The sequence below is a fragment of the Phyllobates terribilis genome, unplaced genomic scaffold (genome assembly GCF_046119375.1).
Source record: "Phyllobates terribilis strain yellow unplaced genomic scaffold, ASM4611937v1 Scaffold_4__5_contigs__length_816908805, whole genome shotgun sequence".
NCBI lineage: Eukaryota > Metazoa > Chordata > Amphibia > Anura > Dendrobatidae > Phyllobates > Phyllobates terribilis.
The window spans coordinates 17,499,219-17,525,839 of NW_027362764.1; the positions used below are offsets into that span (position 1 = coordinate 17,499,219).

Genomic DNA, 26,621 nt, shown 5'->3' on the forward strand with positions numbered 1-26,621 from the left:
TTGTCTCTGGCCTGCGCTGGCTGACCTTGTGGTAGGGCCTTCTCTTGGAGTGCACGCTCCCGACCTACAGGGCCTATGTGTCTCCTGGCTCTGGTACGTATCAGCACTTTAGCGATCCTGGGACTTGTAGTTCTCCAGGGATTCCGGTTTATCTTACTGGGTCGTGGAGATCCCGGCAAGCTTCGGACCCGGTGTCCGGTAACTGATTCTCCTTCGGGGTGAGCCAGTTAAGCTCCTCTGCCCCCTATGTACTAACTCTCTACTCCTTCGCCTTCGGCCTACTCGGACCCTCAAAAGGCTACTCACACAAACGGCAGCGTGCCGCGGTTCACCGATCTTATGGCGCTGGCACACCTACAGCTCACCTGACTGAGCCACACCGAGTCTTAATCTAGATAAGCTCCACTGCAGGATAGCAAATGCAGGAGCTGGAACAGGCTTTTGTCCTCTGAGGTAACTCGTCTCAGACTGCACTGGACTCACTGCTAAACCAGACTGAACTCGATCCTAGCCACAGCTAGACTGACTGCTGCCTGGCTCCACCTTCCCTTATATATCTCCCTAAGGAGCTCCCTCTGGTGGTCTGAGGTGGTAGGTGGAGATGTGTAAATGGTTATGGGGGCCTCTTGTGGAGGTATCCTTCAATACACCCTTCTGGGTCTGTGATGCCAAGCACAGCTGGGCTTCACACAAACAGTCGGTCTTGGTCACACCTGATTTCAGTAAGGAGTTTGTGGTACAGACGGATGCCTCGAAGGTCGGCTTGGAAGCTATGTTGTCCCAGGAAATACATGGGGATGAACATCCAGTCCTATACCTGAGTAAGACGCTCCCCTCCTGTTAAAAGATATATGCCATCATAGAGAAAGAATGCTTGGCCATCAAATGGGCAATTGACACCCTGAGGTACTACCTGTTAGGCCAGAAGTTCAGGCTAGTGTCATATCATGCACCCCTGGGATGGTTGAGGGAAAGGAAGGGGAAAAATGCCCCGGGGGACTAGGTGGTTTTGAGGATTCTAGGACACTATCTTTCATGGCATGTGGAGCACAGGCCCGGGAAACTACATACTAATGCAAATGCCCTGTTCAGACTGCCCTGTTTAGTGACTAAAGGTGCCAAAACCCCCAGCTTTTGGCAAAGGAGGGGGCTATGTGACAAAGTCACTGGTAAAGTAGTGGATGGGAGATATGTATCACTGAGGTTGTTAGCGTCAGTGACATGAACCTGGGGAAAATACTCCAGCACACTGAAAGGGGTTAATCGGCCATTTTAAGGGCAAGCTTTTTATGTGAATAGCTGAAGAGTGGGATGGAGGCTGTTCACCATATCTCCACCTCAGGGTGGGGTTCAGAAGGTAAATAGACAGCCTTCTGAGTCATTTGGTGTTTGGTTTTTAAATGAAGGTCTTTATTATTAAGGGAAAAAGAAATCCAAACCTACAGGGCCCTGTGTGAAAAAGTGATTGCCCCCCCCCCGCCTTAAAACAAATTAACTGTGGTTTATCACATCTCTAGGAACCATCAATTTCCCTAGCCACATACACTTTTCAGCCATTTCTCAAGCTTTGGGACTCCAGCGAACAAAAGTGAGAGCCAATATCCACTAATGGCGAAAACATGGAACATTTGTGAACTTTCCCAGTGATTGGCCGACCAAAATTACCCTTAAAGTGCAGCAACAACTCATCCAAGAGGTCATAAAAGACCCCACAACAATATCCAAAGAACTGCAGGCCTCACTTGCCTTAGTCAGTGTTCATGACTGCACCATAAGAAAGAGACTGGGCAGAAATGGCATGCATGGCAGAGATCCAAGTTGAAAACCACCGCTGAGCAAAAAGAACATAAAGATTCATCTCAGTTTTGCCAGAAAACATCTAGATGATCGCCAAGACTTTTGGGAGAATACTCTGTGGACTGACGAGACAAAAGTTGAACTTTTTGGAAGGTGTATGTCCCATTACATCTAGCGTAGAAGCAACACAACATTTCAGAAAAGGAACATCATAACAACAGTAAAATATGGTGGCGGTAGTGTGATGGTTTCTGACTGTTTTACTGCTTCAGGACCTGGAAGACTTGCTGTGATAAATGGAACCATGAATTCTGCTGTTTACCAAAAAATCCTGAAGGAGAATGTCCAGCCATCTTTTGTGACCTCAAGCTGAAGCACACTTGGGTTGTGCAGCAGGATAATGAACCAAAACACACCAGCAAGTCCACCTCTGAATGGCTTAAGAAAAACAAAATTAAGACTTTTTGAGTGGCCTAGTCAAAGTCCTGACATTAATCCTACTGAGATGCTGTGGCATGACATTAAAAAGATGGTTCATGCTCAGAAACCCTCCAATGTGGCTGAATTTCAACAATTTTGCAAAGATGAGTGGGCCAAAATGGCTCCAGAGCGTTGTAAAGACTCATTGCCAGTTATAACAAACGCTTGATTGCTGTTGTTGCTTCTAAGGGCCCAACCAGTTATTAGGTTTTGGGGCAATCACTTTTTCACACAGGGCCCTGTAGGTTTGGATTTCTTTTTCCCTTAATAATAACCTTCAATTAAAAACTGCATTTTGTGGTTACTTGTGTTATCTTTGTCGAACATTTACATTTGTTTTGTGATCTGAAACACTTAAGTGACAAACATTAAAAAGAATAAGAAATCAGGAAGGGGGCAAACACTTTTTCACACGACTGTATATGTCATAGAAATCAGGGCTGTGGAGTCGGTAAGCCAAACATCCGACTCCAACTCTGACTCCTCAATTTCCATGACACTGACTCCAACTCCGACTCCACGACTCCCTCATACACGGCTTATGTTTATGTGATAAATTTACTGCAGCACAGATTCATCTCAGCTAAAAGTCCAGGAACAGGACAGACATTTATAGGACATTTCATCATTTACCAAATTCTTATGAAAAAAATATTCCCCACAAACTGCATTGAACTACTGCACCCAATTTATTATATATTTTAGGAGTTGGAGTCGGTCCATTTTATACAGACTCTGATTTCGACTCCACCAAAATGGACACCGACTCCACGACTCCGACTCCACAGCCCTGATTAAAATTCATAAGTTATCTCCAGAAAGAGAAAGAACTGAAAATCCAAACCCCTTTTGGAAGTAAGACCTCACAATGGAGCATATGGTAAAGTGAGAGATAACGCTTTAACCTCTTTTGAAGCAGAGGACCACTGTAATGTACAGGTAATTAAACAGGAAAGGTCTTCTATGGGAAAATAGATACCAAAAGGAGAGGTGTTTACGAGTGGAGAAGTGATCTTTCCCAGGCGCAGAACTTCCATTCACACAGCACAGATTGTAGCCAGCCTGGCTCTGGGGTCAGATAGGGGTTTGTATTGCTCTGATAGTTATGGGATATATATTTCCGGCGTTGTAGTGAAGGCATGAACGGAACGCATCCACTCACATTGTCGTGGGAGCACTAGAATTCCTCCAATTAAATAACAGTCTGATAGATGGTGTGAACTAGGTCATTGGCCTCTATTTACAGGTAAAATCACGATAGAAAATATGACGTCAATATCTAAGGCCTTTGACATTCAGGAGTGAAGGAATCGTACATTTTGGGCATCTCATGAAATTCTAACAGTCCCAGGACATCAATCAATCCGACCCACATGAGGTTATCAAGGGGAGGTGTGTGGGTGTAACTTAGGAGCTAATAAAAAGCCAATGCCAATTATGATCCTTGTTCAGTGGCAGGAAGATGTACCACTGTGTAGGCTTGACCCACTTCCTCTGGACTTCCCTCCATAAATCTACGCCATTTCCGTGACCAGATTTGGTAAGTTTCTTTCGTTATTTCTTTTTATTTTTCATGCAAATTGTCTCTTCAGTGATGAAGAGGACTTAAACTCTAGCGCCACCTATTGGAAGTAGCAATCTTACAAGTCACAAAAAAAATAAAAAATGCCAGGACCGAAAATACAACAAAGTTCATAAAAAGGAACATTTTATTAAATAAAAGCAAAAAACACATATGCCCATAAACAATCCAATATGCAGGCAAAATGATGCACATAAAACTGGGTGAGCAACTGGAGCAGCCCAGGGATATATGAATAAATGAATCATTTTTAAGGTGCAATATAAATTCTGGGTTACATAGGGGCTATATCAAGTATGCATAGTAAATACATACATGTTTGCAAAGTAAGTATAAATTATACCTGTAAACCAACATAGTTACAAAGTAAATGCATAGTAATATAAAATCCCTCAGTTAGCAGCATGTAAACAGTTCATGACCCTACAATGAAGGAACAAATAAAGTAGCACACTGTAACACTGAGTATATAGATGTGAAATATGAATAGCTTAACTGCTGTAAAAAATAGAAATAAATGAAAAATTTTTTGAAAAATTTTTTTAGCGCATGAAATATGAAGTATGGAAAATGAATAGCATTACTGCTGTAAATAAATGAGAAATCTTAGCGCATAAATTGGCCAATTCATGTGTACCTGACAGCCGCGGTAAGGCGTTTCTCGATGTCAGGACCTACCAATGTGAATACCTCTCTAAGAGACCTCCGTCTGCTTATGTGTGGGAAAGACAGATCCTGATGCATTTAAAACCACCTGCGGCATGGGGGTGGGGGTGGAGTGCTCAGTCAACGCTAAATCTAGTAACAAAGAAAATGACGGCACTTCCACTACAAAAACTAGGTGTGAACAGGTGCTTACTAAGAGCAGCTACCTCCATATATAATGAACAAATAAAGTAGCACACTGTAACACTGAGTATATAGATGTGAAATATGAAATATGAATAGCATAACTGCTGTAAAAAATAGAAATAAATGAAAAATTTTTTGAAAAATTTTTTTAGCGCATGAAATATGAAGTATGGAAAATGAATAGCATTACTGCTGTAAATAAATGAGAAATCTTAGCGCATAAATTGGCCAATTCATGTGTACCTGACAGCCGCGGTAAGGCGTTTCTCGATGTCAGGACCTACCAATGTGAATACCTCTCTAAGAGACCTCCGTCTGCTTATGTGTGGGAAAGACAGATCCTGATGCATTTAAAACCACCTGCGGCATGGGGGTGGGGGTGGAGTGCTCAGTCAACGCTAAATCTAGTAACAAAGAAAATGACGGCACTTCCACTACAAAAACTAGGTGTGAACAGGTGCTTACTAAGAGCAGCTACCTCCATATATAATGAACAAATAAAGTAGCACACTGTAACACTGAGTATATAGATGTGAAATATGAAATATGAATAGCATAACTGCTGTAAAAAATAGAAATAAATGAAAAATTTTTTGAAAAATTTTTTTAGCGCATGAAATATGAAGTATGGAAAATGAATAGCATTACTGCTGTAAATAAATGAGAAATCTTAGCGCATAAATTGGCCAATTCATGTGTACCTGACAGCCGCGGTAAGGCGTTTCTCGATGTCAGGACCTACCAATGTGAATACCTCTCTAAGAGACCTCCGTCTGCTTATGTGTGGGAAAGACAGATCCTGATGCATTTAAAACCACCTGCGGCATGGGGGTGGGGGTGGAGTGCTCAGTCAACGCTAAATCTAGTAACAAAGAAAATGACGGCACTTCCACTACAAAAACTAGGTGTGAACAGGTGCTGTAAAAAATAGAAATAAATGAAAAATTTTTTGAAAAATTTTTTTAGCGCATGAAATATGAAGTATGGAAAATGAATAGCATTACTGCTGTAAATAAATGAGAAATCTTAGCGCATAAATTCTATTTTTTACAGCAGTTATGCTATTCATATTTCATATTTCACATCTATATACTCAGTGTTACAGTGTGCTACTTTATTTGTTCATTATATATGGAGGTAGCTGCTCTTAGTAAGCACCTGTTCACACCTAGTTTTTGTAGTGGAAGTGCCGTCATTTTCTTTGTTACTAGATTTAGCGTTGACTGAGCACTCCACCCCCACCCCCATGCCGCAGGTGGTTTTAAATGCATCAGGATCTGTCTTTCCCACACATAAGCAGACGGAGGTCTCTTAGAGAGGTATTCACATTGGTAGGTCCTGACATCGAGAAACGCCTTACCGCGGCTGTCAGGTACACATGAATTGGCCAATTTATGCGCTAAGATTTCTCATTTATTTACAGCAGTAATGCTATTCATTTTCCATACTTCATATTTCATGCGCTAAAAAAATTTTTCAAAAAATTTTCATTTATTTCTATTTTTTACAGCAGTTATGCTATTCATATTTCATATTTCACATCTATATACTCAGTGTTACAGTGTGCTACTTTATTTGTTCATTATATATGGAGGTAGCTGCTCTTAGTAAGCACCTGTTCACACCTAGTTTTTGTAGTGGAAGTGCCGTCATTTTCTTTGTTACTAGATTTAGCGTTGACTGAGCACTCCACCCCCACCCCCATGCCGCAGGTGGTTTTAAATGCATCAGGATCTGTCTTTCCCACACATAAGCAGACGGAGGTCTCTTAGAGAGGTATTCACATTGGTAGGTCCTGACATCGAGAAACGCCTTACCGCGGCTGTCAGGTACACATGAATTGGCCAATTTATGCGCTAAGATTTCTCATTTATTTACAGCAGTAATGCTATTCATTTTCCATACTTCATATTTCATGCGCTAAAAAAATTTTTCAAAAAATTTTTCATTTATTTCTATTTTTTACAGCAGTTATGCTATTCATATTTCATATTTCACATCTATATACTCAGTGTTACAGTGTGCTACTTTATTTGTTCATTATATATGGAGGTAGCTGCTCTTAGTAAGCACCTGTTCACACCTAGTTTTTGTAGTGGAAGTGCCGTCATTTTCTTTGTTACTAGATTTAGCGTTGACTGAGCACTCCACCCCCACCCCCATGCCGCAGGTGGTTTTAAATGCATCAGGATCTGTCTTTCCCACACATAAGCAGACGGAGGTCTCTTAGAGAGGTATTCACATTGGTAGGTCCTGACATCGAGAAACGCCTTACCGCGGCTGTCAGGTACACATGAATTGGCCAATTTATGCGCTAAGATTTCTCATTTATTTACAGCAGTAATGCTATTCATTTTCCATACTTCATATTTCATGCGCTAAAAAAATTTTTCAAAAAATTTTTCATTTATTTCTATTTTTTACAGCAGTTATGCTATTCATATTTCATATTTCACATCTATATACTCAGTGTTACAGTGTGCTACTTTATTTGTTCATTATATATGGAGGTAGCTGCTCTTAGTAAGCACCTGTTCACACCTAGTTTTTGTAGTGGAAGTGCCGTCATTTTCTTTGTTACTAGATTTAGCGTTGACTGAGCACTCCACCCCCACCCCCATGCCGCAGGTGGTTTTAAATGCATCAGGATCTGTCTTTCCCACACATAAGCAGACGGAGGTCTCTTAGAGAGGTATTCACATTGGTAGGTCCTGACATCGAGAAACGCCTTACCGCGGCTGTCAGGTACACATGAATTGGCCAATTTATGCGCTAAGATTTCTCATTTATTTACAGCAGTAATGCTATTCATTTTCCATACTTCATATTTCATGCGCTAAAAAAATTTTTCAAAAAATTTTTCATTTATTTCTATTTTTTACAGCAGTTAAGCTATTCATATTTCACATCTATATACTCAGTGTTACAGTGTGCTACTTTATTTGTTCATTATATATGGAGGTAGCTGCTCTTAGTAAGCACCTGTTCACACCTAGTTTTTGTAGTGGAAGTGCCGTCATTTTCTTTGTTCCTACAATGAAGGAGTCACTGCTCACTCACCAGCAAACCCAATGCGCGTTTCGCAATAGCTTCATCAGGGGTGATTAGTGAGAGAAGCAGCCATCCTTAAGAAAGTGCATTGGACCAATCAGGCACAGGAGCTACATAATATAAATAAGCATGCTTAACATCCCATGCATGCTGCCGACACCAGCGCATGCTCACAGAAGGACCCCTTATTTACATCACATAGGTGCATAAACAGTCAATGCCGTCGACTGCGCATGCGCGAACCGCCCTTGTGTTCACCGTGTGGCGGGGTCAGCCAACCGTTGCGTCATAAAGTCACCTGACTGTAGCATCATAGTCATCTGTCCGCTGCGTCATAAGGTCCTTCGATGCGGTTGTGACAGGTCCTATCAGGCCAACCACATATACACAAGCAGGCATAGGGGGGACACATAGGAATACAATACCACTCCACTCCTTATATCACCACATAGTTCAAATCCTCAAGGTAACATTTAAATGAATAAGAGAATATATATATATACAGCTCTGGCAAAAATTAAGAGACCACTGAACAGTTTTCTATTGGAAAGCAGCCAAGACGCATGAAGGCTGGGATTAAATATCATGGTTAGTCCACCAAATACTGATTTCTGAACTGTTCCTGAGTTAAAACATAGGTAATTTGAGGTCTGAAAGCACGGCTTCTCGGCTTCTCGGCTTCTCGGCTTCTCGGCTTCTCGGCTTCTCGGCTTCTCGGCTTCTCGGCTTCTCGGCTTCTCGGCTTCTCGGCTTCTCGGCTTCTCGGCTTCTCGGCTTCTCGGCTTCTCGGGTTCTCGGGTTCTCGGGTTCTCGGGTTCTCGGGTTCTTTTTCAGCATTTTGACGCTTTATCTTTTGCTGCGAATAAATACAAAATTTTTTGCTTTGAATTTCGGAGACGTTGTCAGTAGTTTATAGAATAAAACAACAATGGACATTTTACTCAAAAATATACAAATCTACCTAGAAAGAGAAGAATCAGAGAAAATGACAATTTTGCAGTGGTCTCTTAATTTACAGAATCAGGTATATAAAGACTGAATTAAAAGTGCAATAAACATACAATAAATATAAACAAACAAAGCATGCCCAGTTAATTAAGTCAAGTACACATATATCTCTACTAGCTATTGAACCCATTCTACGCCCGGGTGGCGAGCATTTTTATTGGTATATGGTCTCCCATGCTGGTATGTGCTGCCCCCATCCTGTCCCCACCATCCTATCCTGGTATGCATGGCACCCCTCATCCCCATCCTGGTATGCATGGCACCCCTCATCCCCATCCTGGTATGCATGGCACCCCTCATCCCCAATCCCGGTATGCATGGCACCCCTCACACCCAATCCCGGTATGCATGGCACCCCTCATGCCCAATCCCGATATGCATGGCATCCCTCAACCCCAATCCCGATATGCATGGCATCCCTCATCCCCAATCCCGGTATGCATGGCACCCCTCATCCCCAATCCTGGCATGCATGGCTCCCCTCATCCCCAATCCTGGTATATATGGTACCCCTCATCCCCAATCCTGGTATATATGGTACCCCTCATCCCCAATCCCGGTATGCATGGCACCCCTCATCCCCAATCCTGGCATGCATGGCTCCCCTCATCCCCAATCCCGATATGCATGGCATCCCTCATCCCCAATCCCGATATGCATGGCATCCCTCATCCCCAATCCCGATATGCATGGCATCCCTCATCCCCAATCCCGGTATGCATGGCACCCCTCATCCCCAATCCTGGTATATATGGTACCCCTCATCCCCAATCCTGGTATATATGGTACCCCTCATCCCCAATCCTGGTATATATGGTACCCCTCATCCCCAATCCTGGTATATATGGTACCCCTCATCCCCAATCCCAGTATGCATGGCACCCCTCATCCCCAATCCTGGCATGCATGGCTCCCCTCATCCCCAATCCTGGTATATATGGTACCCCTCATCCCCAATCCTGGTATATATGGTACCCCTCATCCCCAATCCCGGTATGCATGGCACCCCTCATCCCCAATCCAGATATGCATGGCATCCCTCATCCCCAATCCCGATATGCATGGCATCCCTCATCCCCAATCCCGGTATGCATGGCACCCCTCATCCCCAATCCTGGCATGCATGGCTCCCCTCATCCCCAATCCTGGTATATATGGTACCCCTCATCCCCAATCCCGGTACGCATGGCACCCCTCATCCCCAATCCTGGTATATATGGCTCCCTCACCCCCATCCTGGTATGCATGGCACTCCTCATCCCTATCCTAGTATGCATGGGCCCCTCATTCCCAATCCTGGTAATCATGGTACCTCTCATCCCTATCCTGGTATGCATGGTACCCCTCATCCTGGTATGCATGGCACCCCTCATCCTGATTCTGGTATGCATGGGCCCCTCATCCCCAATCCTGGTAATCATGGTACCTCTCATCCCTATCCTGGTATGTATGGTACCCCTCATCCTGGTATGCATGGCACCCCTCATCCCGATTCTGGTATGCATGGGCCCCTCATCCCCAATCCTGGTATACATGGTACCCCTCATCCCTATCCTGGTATGTATGGTACCCCTCATCCTGGTATCCATGGCACCCCTCATCCCCAATCCTGGTATGCATGGCACCCCTCTTCCCCAATCCTGGTATGCATGGCACCCCTCATCCCCAATCCTGGTATGCATGGCTCCCTCATCCCCAATCCTTGTATGCATGGCTCCCTCATCCCCCATCCTGGTCTGCATGGCACTCCTCATCCCTATCCTGGTATGCATGGGCCCCTCATCCCCAATCCTGGTATACATGGTACCCCTCATCCCTATCCTGGTATGTATGGTACCCCTCATCCCTATCCTTGTATGTATGGTACCCCTCATCCTGGTATGCATGGCATCCCTCATCCCAATTCTGGTATGCATGGGCACCTCATCACCAAACCTGGTATACATGGTGACCTTCATCCCTATCTTGGTATGCATGGTACCCCTCATCCCAATTCTGGTATGTATGACCTCCTCATCCCCCAATCCTGGTATGCATGGCATCCCATCCCTCATCCTCGTATGCATGGTGCCCCGCATTCCTATCCTGGTATGTATGGTACCCCTCACCCCCCAATCCTGGTATGCATGGTCCCCTCACCCCCAATCCTGGTATGTGTGGCCCCCTCATCCCTTTCACACTGCACACATACAAAAAAATAAACACTTATACTCACCTTTCTTCCCTGTGCTCCAGCGCTGCTGCGTCCTGTTCTGCTGAAGGCCGGGGGAGGAATGCGGCGCCGGGGCACCGCGCTGTCCGGTGCCATTTTGCTGAAGACACACTGCAAATGTTTTCAGTAAAATGGCGCCGGATAGCGATATGTGCATGCAACGATCCGACGCCTCACTCATGCCACGGTCTCTGGCGAAGAGAGGCGCCGCGGCAATGCTCCTCCCAGTCAGGTAAGTATGAAAGTATGGCGCCGGAGAACGCGGTATGCATTCAGTGTCTACACATACCGCGATCTCCGGCGCCATACACTCCTCTTACCTGTAACGGCTGGATGCCTGCTTCCGTCTGGAGCCAGACTGCGCGTCGTGCATGCACCGTCTATAAAGGCATCAGACAGACGCGCATCCCCGGTTATATTATAGATATATATCCACACAAAGTCTGTAGAGATATATATTCACACGCATAAGGCAAACTGTACAAGATGTAAAAGTGCATTGTTCATAAATGAAACACGTAAATCACATGGAGCAAAAAGATTTATGCATAAAAAAATACATAGATACAAAATATGAATGTGAATATGATAGTGAATAGTGCAAAGAACTATATTCATAAAAACTACTACATGTATTTAAATATGAAAAATTAAAGAAAGGAGCAGCAATGATTGAAAAACATGTGATAAATGTTATTGGACACATAATCTAAACGTACACCCAGGACAGACAGAAGAGGGAATCGTACAGATGGAACGGGATGCTAGGAGGTAGGTTACATGCGCCCAAAATGGGGAAATAGTCATATCACGATTACAAAATATCGTCAATAAATTGCACAATTCCCTGTGGCCAATAAATAAAACAAATATAGTATTATGCCATAATAGGCTCATAGTGTAAGTAGTTTGACCCAAGGCTGGAAAAAGAGCAGCAGCTCTAGCCCCTAAATTGGGACAGAAAAAGCCGCTCAGGTGTTTAGACACCCCCTTGTAAGTACTGTGCGCACAAAGATAAACCGTAGTCAAGAAAGGCAGTAAGAAAATTTGCATGATCACAGAGAGAAAAAATGATTATAAGGGAGTCAGGACACCTACCATTAGCATTAGTGATGAGCGAGCATGCTCGGTGAGTGTTTCCGGGTTGCTCGGCGGGAGCTTGGGTCCTCTCACTGCATGTTTGGCGCTCTTAAAAGCGCCAATGAACATGCAGGGATTGCCTGCCACTCACTGTAATGCTGTAGCCATGTTGGTTGTGGGCATTACAGTGATTGGCTGGCCGCACAGTGTCATCAGGTCTATATCAGACCGGGCGCCGCCATGCTCGTCACAGTCACTCCGGATCAGACAGTGTAGGGAGAGAATTGCTTGTTTAGAGTTAGTGTAGGTATACCACAACATACACACATGGTCAAAATTGTTGTTACCCCTCGTTTAATGAAAGGAAAACCCACAACGGTCACAGAAATAACTTGAATCTGACAAAAGTAATAATAAATTAAAAATCTATGAAAATGAACAAATGAAGGTCAGACATTGCTCCTCTGCTTCCACAGAACTTAAAAAAAAATTAACCTCATGAAATCGGCCTGGACAGAAATGATGGGACCCCTGAAAATAATGTGACAAAAGGGACATGTTCCATCAAGTGGTGTCCACTAATTATCATCACAGGGGTCTACAGTCCTGTAATCAGTCACTGTGCCTGTATATAGGGTTAAAGATACTCACTGTACTGTATATAGGGCTACAGATACTCACTGTGCTGTATATAGGGCTACAGATACTCACTGTGCTGTATATAGGGCTACAGATACTCACTGTGCTGTATATAGGGTTACAGATACTCACTGTACTGTATATAGAGCTACAGATACTCACTGTGCCTGTATATAGAGCTACAGATACTCACTGTGCCTGTATATAGGACTACAGATACTCACTGTGCTGTATATAGGGCTATAGATACTCACTGTACTGTATATAGGGCTACAGATACTCACTGTGCTGTATATAGGGTTACAGATACTCACTGTACTGTATATAGAGCTACAGATACTCACTGTGCCTGTATATAGAGCTACAGATACTCACTGTGCTGTATATAGAGCTACAGATACTCACTGTGCTGTATATAGAGCTACAGATACTCACTGTGCTGTATATAGAGCTACAGATACTCACTGTGCTGTATATAGGGCTACAGATACTCACTGTGCCTGTATATAGGGTTAAAGATACTCACTGTACTGTATATAGAGCTACAGATACTCACTGTGCCTGTATATAGAGCTACAGATACTCACTGTGCCTGTATATAGGACTACAGATACTCACTGTGCCTGTATATAGGGCTACAGATACTCACTGTGCTGTATATAGGACTACAGATACTCACTGTGCTGTATATAGGACTACAGATACTCACTGTGCCTGTATATAGGGCTACAGATACTCACTGTACTGTATATAGAGCTACAGATACTCACTGTGCCTGTATATAGAGCTACAGATACTCACTGTGCTGTATATAGAGCTACAGATACTCACTGTGCTGTATATAGAGCTACAGATACTCACTGTGCTGTATATAGAGCTACAGATACTCACTGTGCTGTATATAGAGCTACAGATACTCACTGTGCTGTATATAGGGCTACAGATACTCACTGTGCTGTATATAGAGCTACAGATACTCACTGTGCTGTATATAGAGCTACAGATACTCACTGTGCCTGTATATAGGGCTACAGATACTCACTGTACTGTATATAGAGCTACAGATACTCACTGTGTCTGTATATAGGACTACAGATACTCACTGTGCCTGTATATAGGGCTACAGATACTCACTGTGCTGTATATAGAGCTACAGATACTCACTGTGCTGTATATAGAGCTACAGATACTCACTGTGCTGTATATAGAGCTACAGATACTCACTGTGCCTGTATATAGAGCTACAGATACTCACTGTGCCTGTATATAGGGCTACAGATACTCACTGTGCTGTATATAGAGCTACAGATACTCACTGTGCTGTATATAGAGCTACAGATACTCACTGTGCTGTATATAGAGCTACAGATACTCACTGTGCCTGTATATAGGGCTACAGATACTCACTGTGCTGTATATAGGGCTACAGATACTCACTGTGCTGTATATAGAGCTACAGATACTCACTGTGCCTGTATATAGGGCTACAGATACTCACTGTGCTGTATATAGGGCTACAGATACTCACTGTGCTGTATATAGAGCTACAGATACTCACTGTGCCTGTATATAGGACTACAGATACTCACTGTGCCTGTATATAGGGCTACAGATACTCACTGTGCTGTATATAGGGCTACAGATACGCACTGTGCTGTATATAGAGCTACAGATACTCACTGTGCCTGTATATAGAGCTACAGATACTCACTGTGCCTGTATATAGAGCTACAGATACTCACTGTGCCTGTATATAGGGCTACAGATACTCACTGTGCTGTATATAGGGCTACAGATACTCACTGTGCTGTATATAGAGCTACAGATACTCACTGTGCCTGTATATAGAGCTACAGATACTCACTGTGCTGTATATAGAGCTACAGATACTCACTGTGCTGTATATAGAGCTACAGATACTCACTGTGCTGTATATAGGGCTACAGATACTCACTGTGCTGTATATAGGACTACAGATACTCACTGTGCTGTATATAGGGCTACAGATACTCACTGTGCTGTATATAGGACTACAGATACTCACTGTGCTGTATATAGGGCTACAGATACTCACTGTGCTGTATATAGAGCTACAGATACTCACTGTGCTGTATATAGAGCTACAGATACTCACTGTGCCTGTATATAGGGCTACAGATACTCACTGTGCTGTATATAGAGCTACAGATACTCACTGTTCCTGTATATAGAGCTACAGATACTCACTGTGCTGTATATAGAGCTACAGATACTCACTGTGCTGTATATAGGGCTACAGATACTCACTGTTCCTGTATATAGAGCTACAGATACTCACTGTTCCTGTATATAGAGCTACAGATACTCACTGTGCTGTATATAGGGCTACAGATACTCACTGTTCCTGTATATAGAGCTACAGATACTCACTGTGCTGTATATAGAGCTACAGATACTCACTGTGCTGTATATAGGGCTACAGATACTCACTGTGCTGTATATAGAGCTACAGATACTCACTGTTCCTGTATATAGAGCTACAGATACTCACTGTGCCTGTATATAGAGCTACAGATACTCACTGTGCTGTATATAGAGCTACAGATACTCACTGTGCTGTATATAGAGCTACAGATACTCACTGTGCTGTATATAGGGCTACAGATACTCACTGTGCTGTATATAGAGCTACAGATACTCACTGTGCTGTATATAGAGCTACAGATACTCACTGTGCCTGTATATAGGGCTACAGATACTCACTGTACTGTATATAGAGCTACAGATACTCACTGTGCCTGTATATAGGACTACAGATACTCACTGTGCCTGTATATAGAGCTACAGATACTCACTGTGCTGTATATAGGGCTACAGATACTCACTGTGCTGTATATAGGGCTACAGATACTCACTGTGCCTGTATATAGAGCTACAGATACTCACTGTGCCTGTATATAGAGCTACAGATACTCACTGTGCTGTATATAGGGCTACAGATACTCACTGTGCCTGTATATAGGGCTACAGATACTCACTGTGCCTGTATATAGGACTACAGATACTCACTGTGCCTGTATATAGAGCTACAGATACTCACTGTGCTGTATATAGAGCTACAGATACTCACTGTGCCTGTATATAGGGCTACAGATACTCACTGTGCTGTATATAGGGCTACAGATACTCACTGTGCCTGTATATAGAGCTACAGATACTCACTGTGCCTGTATATAGAGCTACAGATACTCACTGTGCCTGTATATAGAGCTACAGATACTCACTGTGCTGTATATAGGGCTACAGATACTCACTGTGCTGTATATAGAGCTACAGATACTCACTGTGCCTGTATATAGAGCTACAGATACTCACTGTGCTGTATATAGAGCTACAGATACTCACTGTGCTGTATATAGAGCTACAGATACTCACTGTGCTGTATATAGGGCTACAGATACTCACTGTGCTGTATATAGGACTACAGATACTCACTGTGCTGTATATAGGGCTACAGATACTCACTGTGCTGTATATAGGACTACAGATACTCACTGTGCTGTATATAGGGCTACAGATACTCACTGTGCTGTATATAGAGCTACAGATACTCACTGTGCTGTATATAGAGCTACAGATACTCACTGTGCCTGTATATAGGGCTACAGATACTCACTGTGCTGTATATAGAGCTACAGATACTCACTGTGCCTGTATATAGAGCTACAGATACTCACTGTGCTGTATATAGGGCTACAGATACTCACTGTGCCTGTATATAGAGCTACAGATACTCACTGTGCCTGTATATAGAGCTACAGATACTCACTGTGCCTGTATATAGAGCTACAGATACTCACTGTGCCTGTATATAGAGCTACAGATACTCACTGTGCTGTATATAGGGCTACAGATACTCACTGTGCTGTATATAGAGCTACAGATACTCACTGTGCCTGTATATAGGGCTACAGATACTCACTGTTCCTGTATATAGAGCTACAGATACTCACTGTGCTGTATATAGAGCTACAGATACTCACTGTGCTGTATATAGAGCTACAGATACTCACTGTGCTGTATATAGGGCTACAGATACTCACTGTGCTGTATATAGAGCTACAGATACTCACTGTGCCTGTATATAGGGCTACAGATACTCACTGTACTGTATATAGAGCTACAGATACTCACTGTGCCTGTATATAGGACTACAGATACTCACTGTGCCTGTATATAGGGCTACAGATACTCACTGTGCTGTATATAGGGCTACAGATACTCACTGTGCTGTATATAGAGCTACAGATACTCACTGTGCCTGTATATAGAGCTACAGATACTCACTGTGCTGTATATAGAGCTACAGATACTCACTGTGCTGTATATAGAGCTACAGATACTCACTGTGCTGTATATAGGGCTACAGATACTCACTGTGCTGTATATAGGACTACAGATACTCACTGTGCTGTATATAGGGCTACAGATACTCACTGTGCTGTATATAGGACTACAGATACTCACTGTGCTGTATATAGGGCTACAGATACTCACTGTGCTGTATATAGAGCTACAGATACTCACTGTGCTGTATATAGAGCTACAGATACTCACTGTGCCTGTATATAGGGCTACAGATACTCACTGTGCTGTATATAGAGCTACAGATACTCACTGTTCCTGTATATAGAGCTACAGATACTCACTGTGCTGTATATAGAGCTACAGATACTCACTGTGCTGTATATAGGGCTACAGATACTCACTGTTCCTGTATATAGAGCTACAGATACTCACTGTTCCTGTATATAGAGCTACAGATACTCACTGTGCTGTATATAGGGCTACAGATACTCACTGTTCCTGTATATAGAGCTACAGATACTCACTGTGCTGTATATAGAGCTACAGATACTCACTGTGCTGTATATAGGGCTACAGATACTCACTGTGCTGTATATAGAGCTACAGATACTCACTGTTCCTGTATATAGAGCTACAGATACTCACTGTGCCTGTATATAGAGCTACAGATACTCACTGTGCTGTATATAGAGCTACAGATACTCACTGTGCTGTATATAGAGCTACAGATACTCACTGTGCTGTATATAGGGCTACAGATACTCACTGTGCTGTATATAGAGCTACAGATACTCACTGTGCTGTATATAGAGCTACAGATACTCACTGTGCCTGTATATAGGGCTACAGATACTCACTGTACTGTATATAGAGCTACAGATACTCACTGTGCCTGTATATAGGACTACAGATACTCACTGTGCCTGTATATAGGGCTACAGATACTCACTGTGCTGTATATAGAGCTACAGATACTCACTGTTCCTGTATATAGAGCTACAGATACTCACTGTGCCTGTATATAGAGCTACAGATACTCACTGTGCTGTATATAGAGCTACAGATACTCACTGTGCTGTATATAGAGCTACAGATACTCACTGTGCTGTATATAGGGCTACAGATACTCACTGTGCTGTATATAGAGCTACAGATACTCACTGTGCTGTATATAGAGCTACAGATACTCACTGTGCCTGTATATAGGGCTACAGATACTCACTGTACTGTATATAGAGCTACAGATACTCACTGTGCCTGTATATAGGACTACAGATACTCACTGTGCCTGTATATAGGGCTACAGATACTCACTGTGCTGTATATAGGGCTACAGATACTCACTGTGCTGTATATAGAGCTACAGATACTCACTGTGCTGTATATAGAGCTACAGATACTCACTGTGCCTGTATATAGGACTACAGATACTCACTGTGCTGTATATAGGGCTACAGATACTCACTGTGCTGTATATAGAGCTACAGATACTCACTGTGCTGTATATAGAGCTACAGATACTCACTGTGCTGTATATAGAGCTACAGATACTCACTGTGCCTGTATATAGGGCTACAGATACTCACTGTGCTGTATATAGGGCTACAGATACTCACTGTGCTGTATATAGAGCTACAGATACTCACTGTGCCTGTATATAGGGCTACAGATACTCACTGTGCTGTATATAGGGCTACAGATACTCACTGTGCTGTATATAGAGCTACAGATACTCACTGTGCCTGTATATAGGACTACAGATACTCACTGTGCCTGTATATAGGGCTACAGATACTCACTGTGCTGTATATAGGGCTACAGATACGCACTGTGCTGTATATAGAGCTACAGATACTCACTGTGCCTGTATATAGAGCTACAGATACTCACTGTGCCTGTATATAGAGCTACAGATACTCACTGTGCCTGTATATAGGGCTACAGATACTCACTGTGCTGTATATAGGGCTACAGATACTCACTGTGCTGTATATAGAGCTACAGATACTCACTGTGCCTGTATATAGAGCTACAGATACTCACTGTGCTGTATATAGAGCTACAGATACTCACTGTGCTGTATATAGAGCTACAGATACTCACTGTGCTGTATATAGGGCTACAGATACTCACTGTGCTGTATATAGGACTACAGATACTCACTGTGCTGTATATAGGGCTACAGATACTCACTGTGCTGTATATAGGACTACAGATACTCACTGTGCTGTATATAGGGCTACAGATACTCACTGTGCTGTATATAGAGCTACAGATACTCACTGTGCTGTATATAGAGCTACAGATACTCACTGTGCTGTATATAGAGCTACAGATACTCACTGTGCCTGTATATAGGGCTACAGATACTCACTGTGCTGTATATAGAGCTACAGATACTCACTGTTCCTGTATATAGAGCTACAGATACTCACTGTGCTGTATATAGAGCTACAGATACTCACTGTGCTGTATATAGAGCTACAGATACTCACTGTGCTGTATATAGGGCTACAGATACTCACTGTTCCTGTATATAGAGCTACAGATACTCACTGTTCCTGTATATAGAGCTACAGATACTCACTGTGCTGTATATAGGGCTACAGATACTCACTGTTCCTGTATATAGAGCTACAGATACTCACTGTGCTGTATATAGAGCTACAGATACTCACTGTGCCTGTATATAGGACTACAGATACTCACTGTGCTGTATATAGGACTACAGATACTCACTGTGCTGTATATAGGGCTACAGATACTCACTGTTCCTGTATATAGAGCTACAGATACTCACTGTGCCTGTATATAGAGCTACAGATACTCACTGTGCTGTATATAGGGCTACAGATACTCACTGTTCCTGTATATAGAGCTACAGATACTCACTGTGCCTGTATATAGAGCTACAGATACTCACTGTGCTGTATATAGGGCTACAGATACTCACTGTTCCTGTATATAGAGCTACAGATACTCACTGTGCTGTATATAGAGCTACAGATACTCACTGTGCTGTATATAGGGCTACAGATACTCACTGTGCTGTATATAGAGCTACAGATACTCACTGTTCCTGTATATAGAGCTACAGATACTCACTGTGCCTGTATATAGAGCTACAGATACTCACTGTGCTGTATATAGGGCTACAGATACTCACTGTTCCTGTATATAGAGCTACAGATACTCACTGTGCTGTATATAGAGCTACAGATACTCACTGTGCTGTATATAGAGCTACAGATACTCACTGTGCTGTATATAGAGCTACAGATACTCACTGTGCCTGTATATAGGGCTACAGATACTCACTGTGCCTGTATATAGAGCTACAGATACTCACTGTGCTGTATATAGAGCTACAGATACTCACTGTGCCTGTATATAGGACTACAGATACTCACTGTGCCTGTATATAGGACTACAGATACTCACTGTGCCTGTATATAGGGCTACAGATACTCACTGTGCTGTATATAGGGCTACAGATACTCACTGTGCTGTATATAGAGCTACAGATACTCACTGTGCTGTATATAGAGCTACAGATACTCACTGTGCTGTATATAGGACTACAGATACTCACTGTGCCTGTATATAGGGCTACAGATACTCACTGTGCTGTATATAGAGCTACAGATACTCACTGTGCTGTATATAGAGCTACAGATACTCACTGTGCTGTATATAGAGCTACAGATACTCACTGTGCTGTATATAGGACTACAGATACTCACTGTGCTGTATATAGGGCTACAGATACTCACTGTGCCTGTATATAGAGCTACAGATACTCACTGTGCTGTATATAGAGCTACAGATACTCACTGTGCCTGTATATAGGACTACAGATACTCACTGTGCTGTATATAGAGCTACAGATACTCACTGTGCCCGTATATAGAGCTACAGATACTCACTGTGCCTGTATATAGGACTACAGATACTCACTGTGCCTGTATATAGGGCTACAGATACTCACTGTGCCTGTATATAGGACTACAGATACTCACTGTGCTGTATATAGAGCTACAGATACTCACTGTGCCTGTATATAGAGCTACAGATACTCACTGTGCCTGTATATAGGACTACAGATACTCACTGTGCCTGTATATAGGGCTACAGATACTCACTGTGCTGTATATAGGGCTACAGATACTCACTGTGCTGTATATAGAGCTACAGATACTCACTGTGCCTGTATATAGGACTACAGATACTCACTGTGCCTGTATATAGGGCTACAGATACTCACTGTGCTGTATATAGGGCTACAGATACTCACTGTGCCTGTATATAGGGCTACAGATACTCACTGTGCTGTATATAGAGCTACAGATACTCACTGTGCCTGTATATAGAGCTACAGATACTCACTGTGCTGTATATAGAGCTACAGATACTCACTGTGCTGTATATAGAGCTACAGATACTCACTGTGCTGTATATAGAGCTACAGATACTCACTGTGCCTGTATATAGGGCTACAGATACTCACTGTGCTGTATATAGGGCTACAGATACTCACTGTGCTGTATATAGAGCTACAGATACTCACTGTGCCTGTATATAGGACTACAGATACTCACTGTGCTGTATATAGAGCTACAGATACTCACTGTGCTGTATATAGGGCTACACATACTCACTGTGCTGTATATAGAGCTACAGATACTCACTGTGCCTGTATATAGAGCTACAGATACTCACTGTGCTGTATATAGGGCTACAGATACTCACTGTGCTGTATATAGAGCTACAGATACTCACTGTGCCTGTATATAGAGCTACAGATACTCACTGTGCCTGTATATAGAGCTACAGATACTCACTGTGCCTGTATATAGGACTACAGATACTCACTGTGCTGTATATAGGGCTACAGATACTCACTGTGCTGTATATAGGGCTACAGATACTCACTGTGCTGTATATAGAGCTACAGATACTCACTGTGCCTGTATATAGGACTACAGATACTCACTGTGCCTGTATATAGGGCTACAGATACTCACTGTGCTGTATATAGGGCTACAGATACTCACTGTGCTGTATATAGGGCTACAGATACTCACTGTGCCTGTATATAGGACTACAGATACTCACTGTGCCTATATATAGAGCTACAGATACTCACTGTGCCTGTATATAGGGCTACAGATACTCACTGTGCCTGTATATAGGACTACAGATACTCACTGTGCTGTATATAGAGCTACAGATACTCACTGTGCTGTATATAGAGCTACAGATACTCACTGTGCTGTATATAGGGCTACAGATACTCACTGTGCTGTATATAGGGCTACAGATACTCACTGTGCTGTATATAGGGCTACAGATACTCACTGTGCTGTATATAGGGCTACAGATACTCACTGTGCCTGTATATAGGACTACAGATACTCACTGTGCTGTATATAGAGCTACAGATACTCACTGTGCCTGTATATAGGGCTACAGATACTCACTGTGCCTGTATATAGAGCTACAGATACTCACTGTGCTGTATATAGGGCTACAGATACTCACTGTGCTGTATATAGGGCTACAGATACTCACTGTGCTGTATATAGGGCTACAGATACTCACTGTGCTGTATATAGGGCTACAGATACTCACTGTGCCTGTATATAGAGCTACAGATACTCACTGTGCTGTATATAGGGCTACAGATACTCACTGTGCTGTATATAGAGCTACAGATACTCACTGTGCAGTATATAGAGCTACAGATACTCACTGTGCCTGTATATAGAGCTACAGATACTCACTGTGCTGTATATAGGGCTACAGATACTCACTGTGCTGTATATAGAGCTACAGATACTCACTGTGCTGTATATAGAGCTACAGATACTCACTGTGCTGTATATAGGGCTACAGATACTCACTGTGCTGTATATAGGGCTACAGATACTCACTGTGCTGTATATAGAGCTACAGATACTCACTGTGCCTGTATATAGGACTACAGATACTCACTGTGCCTGTATATAGGACTACAGATACTCACTGTGCTGTATATAGAGCTACAGATACTCACTGTGCTGTATATAGAGCTACAGATACTCACTGTGCCTGTATATAGGACTACAGATACTCACTGTGCTGTATATAGGGCTACAGATACTCACTGTGCCTGTATATAGGACAACAGATACTCACTGTGCTGTATATAGAGCTACAGATACTCACTGTGCTGTATATAGGACTACAGATACTCACTGTGCCTGTATATAGGGCTACAGATACTCACTGTGCTGTATATAGGGCTACAGATACTCACTGTGCTGTATATAGAGCTACAGATACTCACTGTGCCTGTATATAGAGCTACAGATACTCACTGTGCCTGTATATAGGGCTACAGATACTCACTGTGCTGTATATAGAGCTACAGATACTCACTGTGCCTGTATATAGAGCTACAGATACTCACTGTGCTGTATATAGGGCTACAGATACTCACTGTGCCTGTATATAGGGCTACAGATACTCACTGTGCCTGTATATAGGGCTACAGATACTCACTGTGCTGTATATAGGGCTACAGATACTCACTGTGCTGTATATAGAGCTACAGATACTCACTGTGCTGTATATAGAGCTACAGATACTCACTGTGCTGTATATAGGGCTACAGATACTCACTGTGCTGTATATACAGCTACAGATACTCACTGTGCCTGTATATAGAGCTACAGATACTCACTGTGCCTGTATATAGAGCTACAGATACTCACTGTGCTGTATATAGATCTACAGATACTCACTGTGCTGTATATACAGCTACAGATACTCACTGTGCCTGTATATAGAGCTACAGATACTCACTGTGCCTGTATATAGGGCTACAGATACTCACTGTGCTGTATATAGAGCTACAGATACTCACTGTGCCTGTATATAGGGCTACAGATACTCACTGTGCCTGTATATAGAGCTACAGATACTCACTGTGCTGTATATAGGGCTACAGATACTCACTGTGCTGTATATAGAGCTACAGATACTCACTGTGCCTGTATATAGGGCTACAGATACTCACTGTGCTGTATATAGGGCTACTGATACTCACTGTGCTGTATATAGAGCTACAGATACTCACTGTGCTGTATATAGAGATACAGATACTCACTGTGCCTGTATATAGGGCTACAGATACTCACTGTGCTGTATATACAGCTACAGATACTCACTGTGCCTGTATATAGGGCTACAGATACTCACTGTGCTGTATATAGGGCTACTGATACTCACTGTGCTGTATATACAGCTACAGATACTCACTGTGCTGTATATAGAGCTACAGATACTCACTGTGCCTGTATATAGGGCTACAGATACTCACTGTGCTGTATATAGGGCTACTGATACTCACTGTGCTGTATATAGAGCTACAGATACTCACTGTGCCTGTATATAGAGCTACAGATACTCACTGTGCTGTATATAGGGCTACAGATACTCACTGTGCTGTATATAGGGCTACAGATACTCACTGTGCTGTATATAGAGCTACAGATACTCACTGTGCTGTATATAGGGCTACAGATACTCACTGTGCTGTATATAGGGCTACAGATACTCACTGTGCCTGTATATAGGGTTACAGATACTCACTGTACTGTATATAGGGTTAAAGATACTCACTGTACTGTATATAGGGTTACAGATACTCACTGTGCTGTATATAGGGCTACAGATACTCACTGTGCTGTATATAGGGCTACAGATACTCACTGTGCCTGTATATAGGGGTTTAAAGATACTCACTGTACTGTATATAGTGTTACAGATACTCACTGTACTGTATATAGGGCTACAGATACTCACTGTGCTGTATATAGGGCTACAGATACTCACTGTGCTGTATATAGGGCTACAGATACTCACTGTGCCTGTATATAGGGCTACAGATACTCACTGTGCCTGTATATAGGGCTACAGATACTCACTGTGCCTGTATATAGGGCTACAGATACTCACTGTGCCTGTATATAGGGACTACAGATACTCACTGTGCTGTATATAGGGCTACAGATACTCACTGTGCTGTATATAGGGCTACAGATACTCACTGTGCCTGTATATAGAGCTACAGATACTCACTGTGCTGTATATAGAGCTACAGATACTCACTGTGCTGTATATAGAGCTACAGATACTCACTGTGCCTGTATATAGGGCTACAGATACTCACTGTGCCTGTATATAGGGCTACAGATACTCACTGTGCTGTATATAGGGCTACAGATACTCACTGTGCTGTATATAGGGCTACAGATACTCACTGTGCTGTATATAGGGCTACAGATACTCACTGTGCTGTATATAGAGCTACAGATACTCACTGTGCTGTATATAGAGCTACAGATACTCACTGTGCTGTATATAGAGCTACAGATACTCACTGTGCCTGTATATAGGGCTACAGATACTTCACTGTACTGTATATAAGGAGCTACAGATAACTCACTGTGCTGTATATAGAGCTACAGATACTCACTGTGCTGTATATAGAGCTACAGATACTCACTGTGCTGTATATAGGGCTACAGATACTCACTGTGCCTGTATATAGGACTACAGATACTCACTGTGCTGTATATAGAGCTACAGATACTCACTGTGCTGTATATAGGGCTACAGATACTCACTGTGCCTGTATATAGGGCTACAGATACTCACTGTGCTGTATATAGGGCTACAGATACTCACTGTGCCTGTATATAGGGCTACAGATACTCACTGTGCTGTATATAGAGCTACAGATACTCACTGTGCTGTATATAGGGCTACAGATACTCACTGTGCTGTATATAGGCTACAGATACTCACTGTGCTGTATATAGGGCTACAGATACTCACTGTGCCTGTATATAGAGCTACAGATACTCACTGTGCTGTATATAGGGCTACAGATACTCACTGTGCTGTATATAGAGCTACAGATACTCACTGTGCTGTATATAGGGCTACAGATACTCACTGTGCTGTATATAGAGCTACAGATACTCACTGTGCTGTATATAGGGCTACAGATACTCACTGTGCCTGTATATAGAGCTACAGATACTCACTGTGCCTGTATATAGGGCTACAGATACTCACTGTGCTGTATATAGAGCTACAGATACTCACTGTGCTGTATATAGGGCTACAGATACTCACTGTGCCTGTATATAGGGCTACAGATACTCACTGTGCCTGTATATAGAGCTACAGATACTCACTGTGCCTGTATATAGGGCTACAGATACTCACTGTGCTGTATATAGAGCTACAGATACTCACTGTGCTGTATATAGGGACTACAGATACTCACTGTGCTGTATATAGGGCTACAGATACTCACTGTGCCTGTATATAGAGCTACAGATACTCACTGTGCTGTATATAGGGCTACAGATACTCACTGTGCCTGTATATAGGGCTACAGATACTCACTGTGCCTGTATATAGGGCTACAGATACTCACTGTGCCTGTATATAGAGCTAAAGATACTCACTGTGGCTGTATATAGGGCTACAGATACTCACTGTGCCTGTATAAAGGGC

The 26,621-nt window shown here is 42.7% G+C and overlaps 1 protein-coding gene across 1 annotated transcript in view; it reads right to left on the reverse strand.

The window, feature by feature from the left end:
* Positions 1-26,621, reverse strand: part of OBSCN (obscurin, cytoskeletal calmodulin and titin-interacting RhoGEF) — a 528,918-nt gene that overhangs the window by 10,446 nt on the left and 491,851 nt on the right. The window contains exons 69-70 of the mRNA XM_073676881.1: positions 8,716-8,723; positions 8,423-8,618 (exon numbers count right to left, since the gene is read on the reverse strand). Of these exons, the coding sequence (XP_073532982.1) occupies positions 8,423-8,618; positions 8,716-8,723 (204 nt within the window). The remainder of the gene's footprint in view (positions 1-8,422; positions 8,619-8,715; positions 8,724-26,621) is intronic.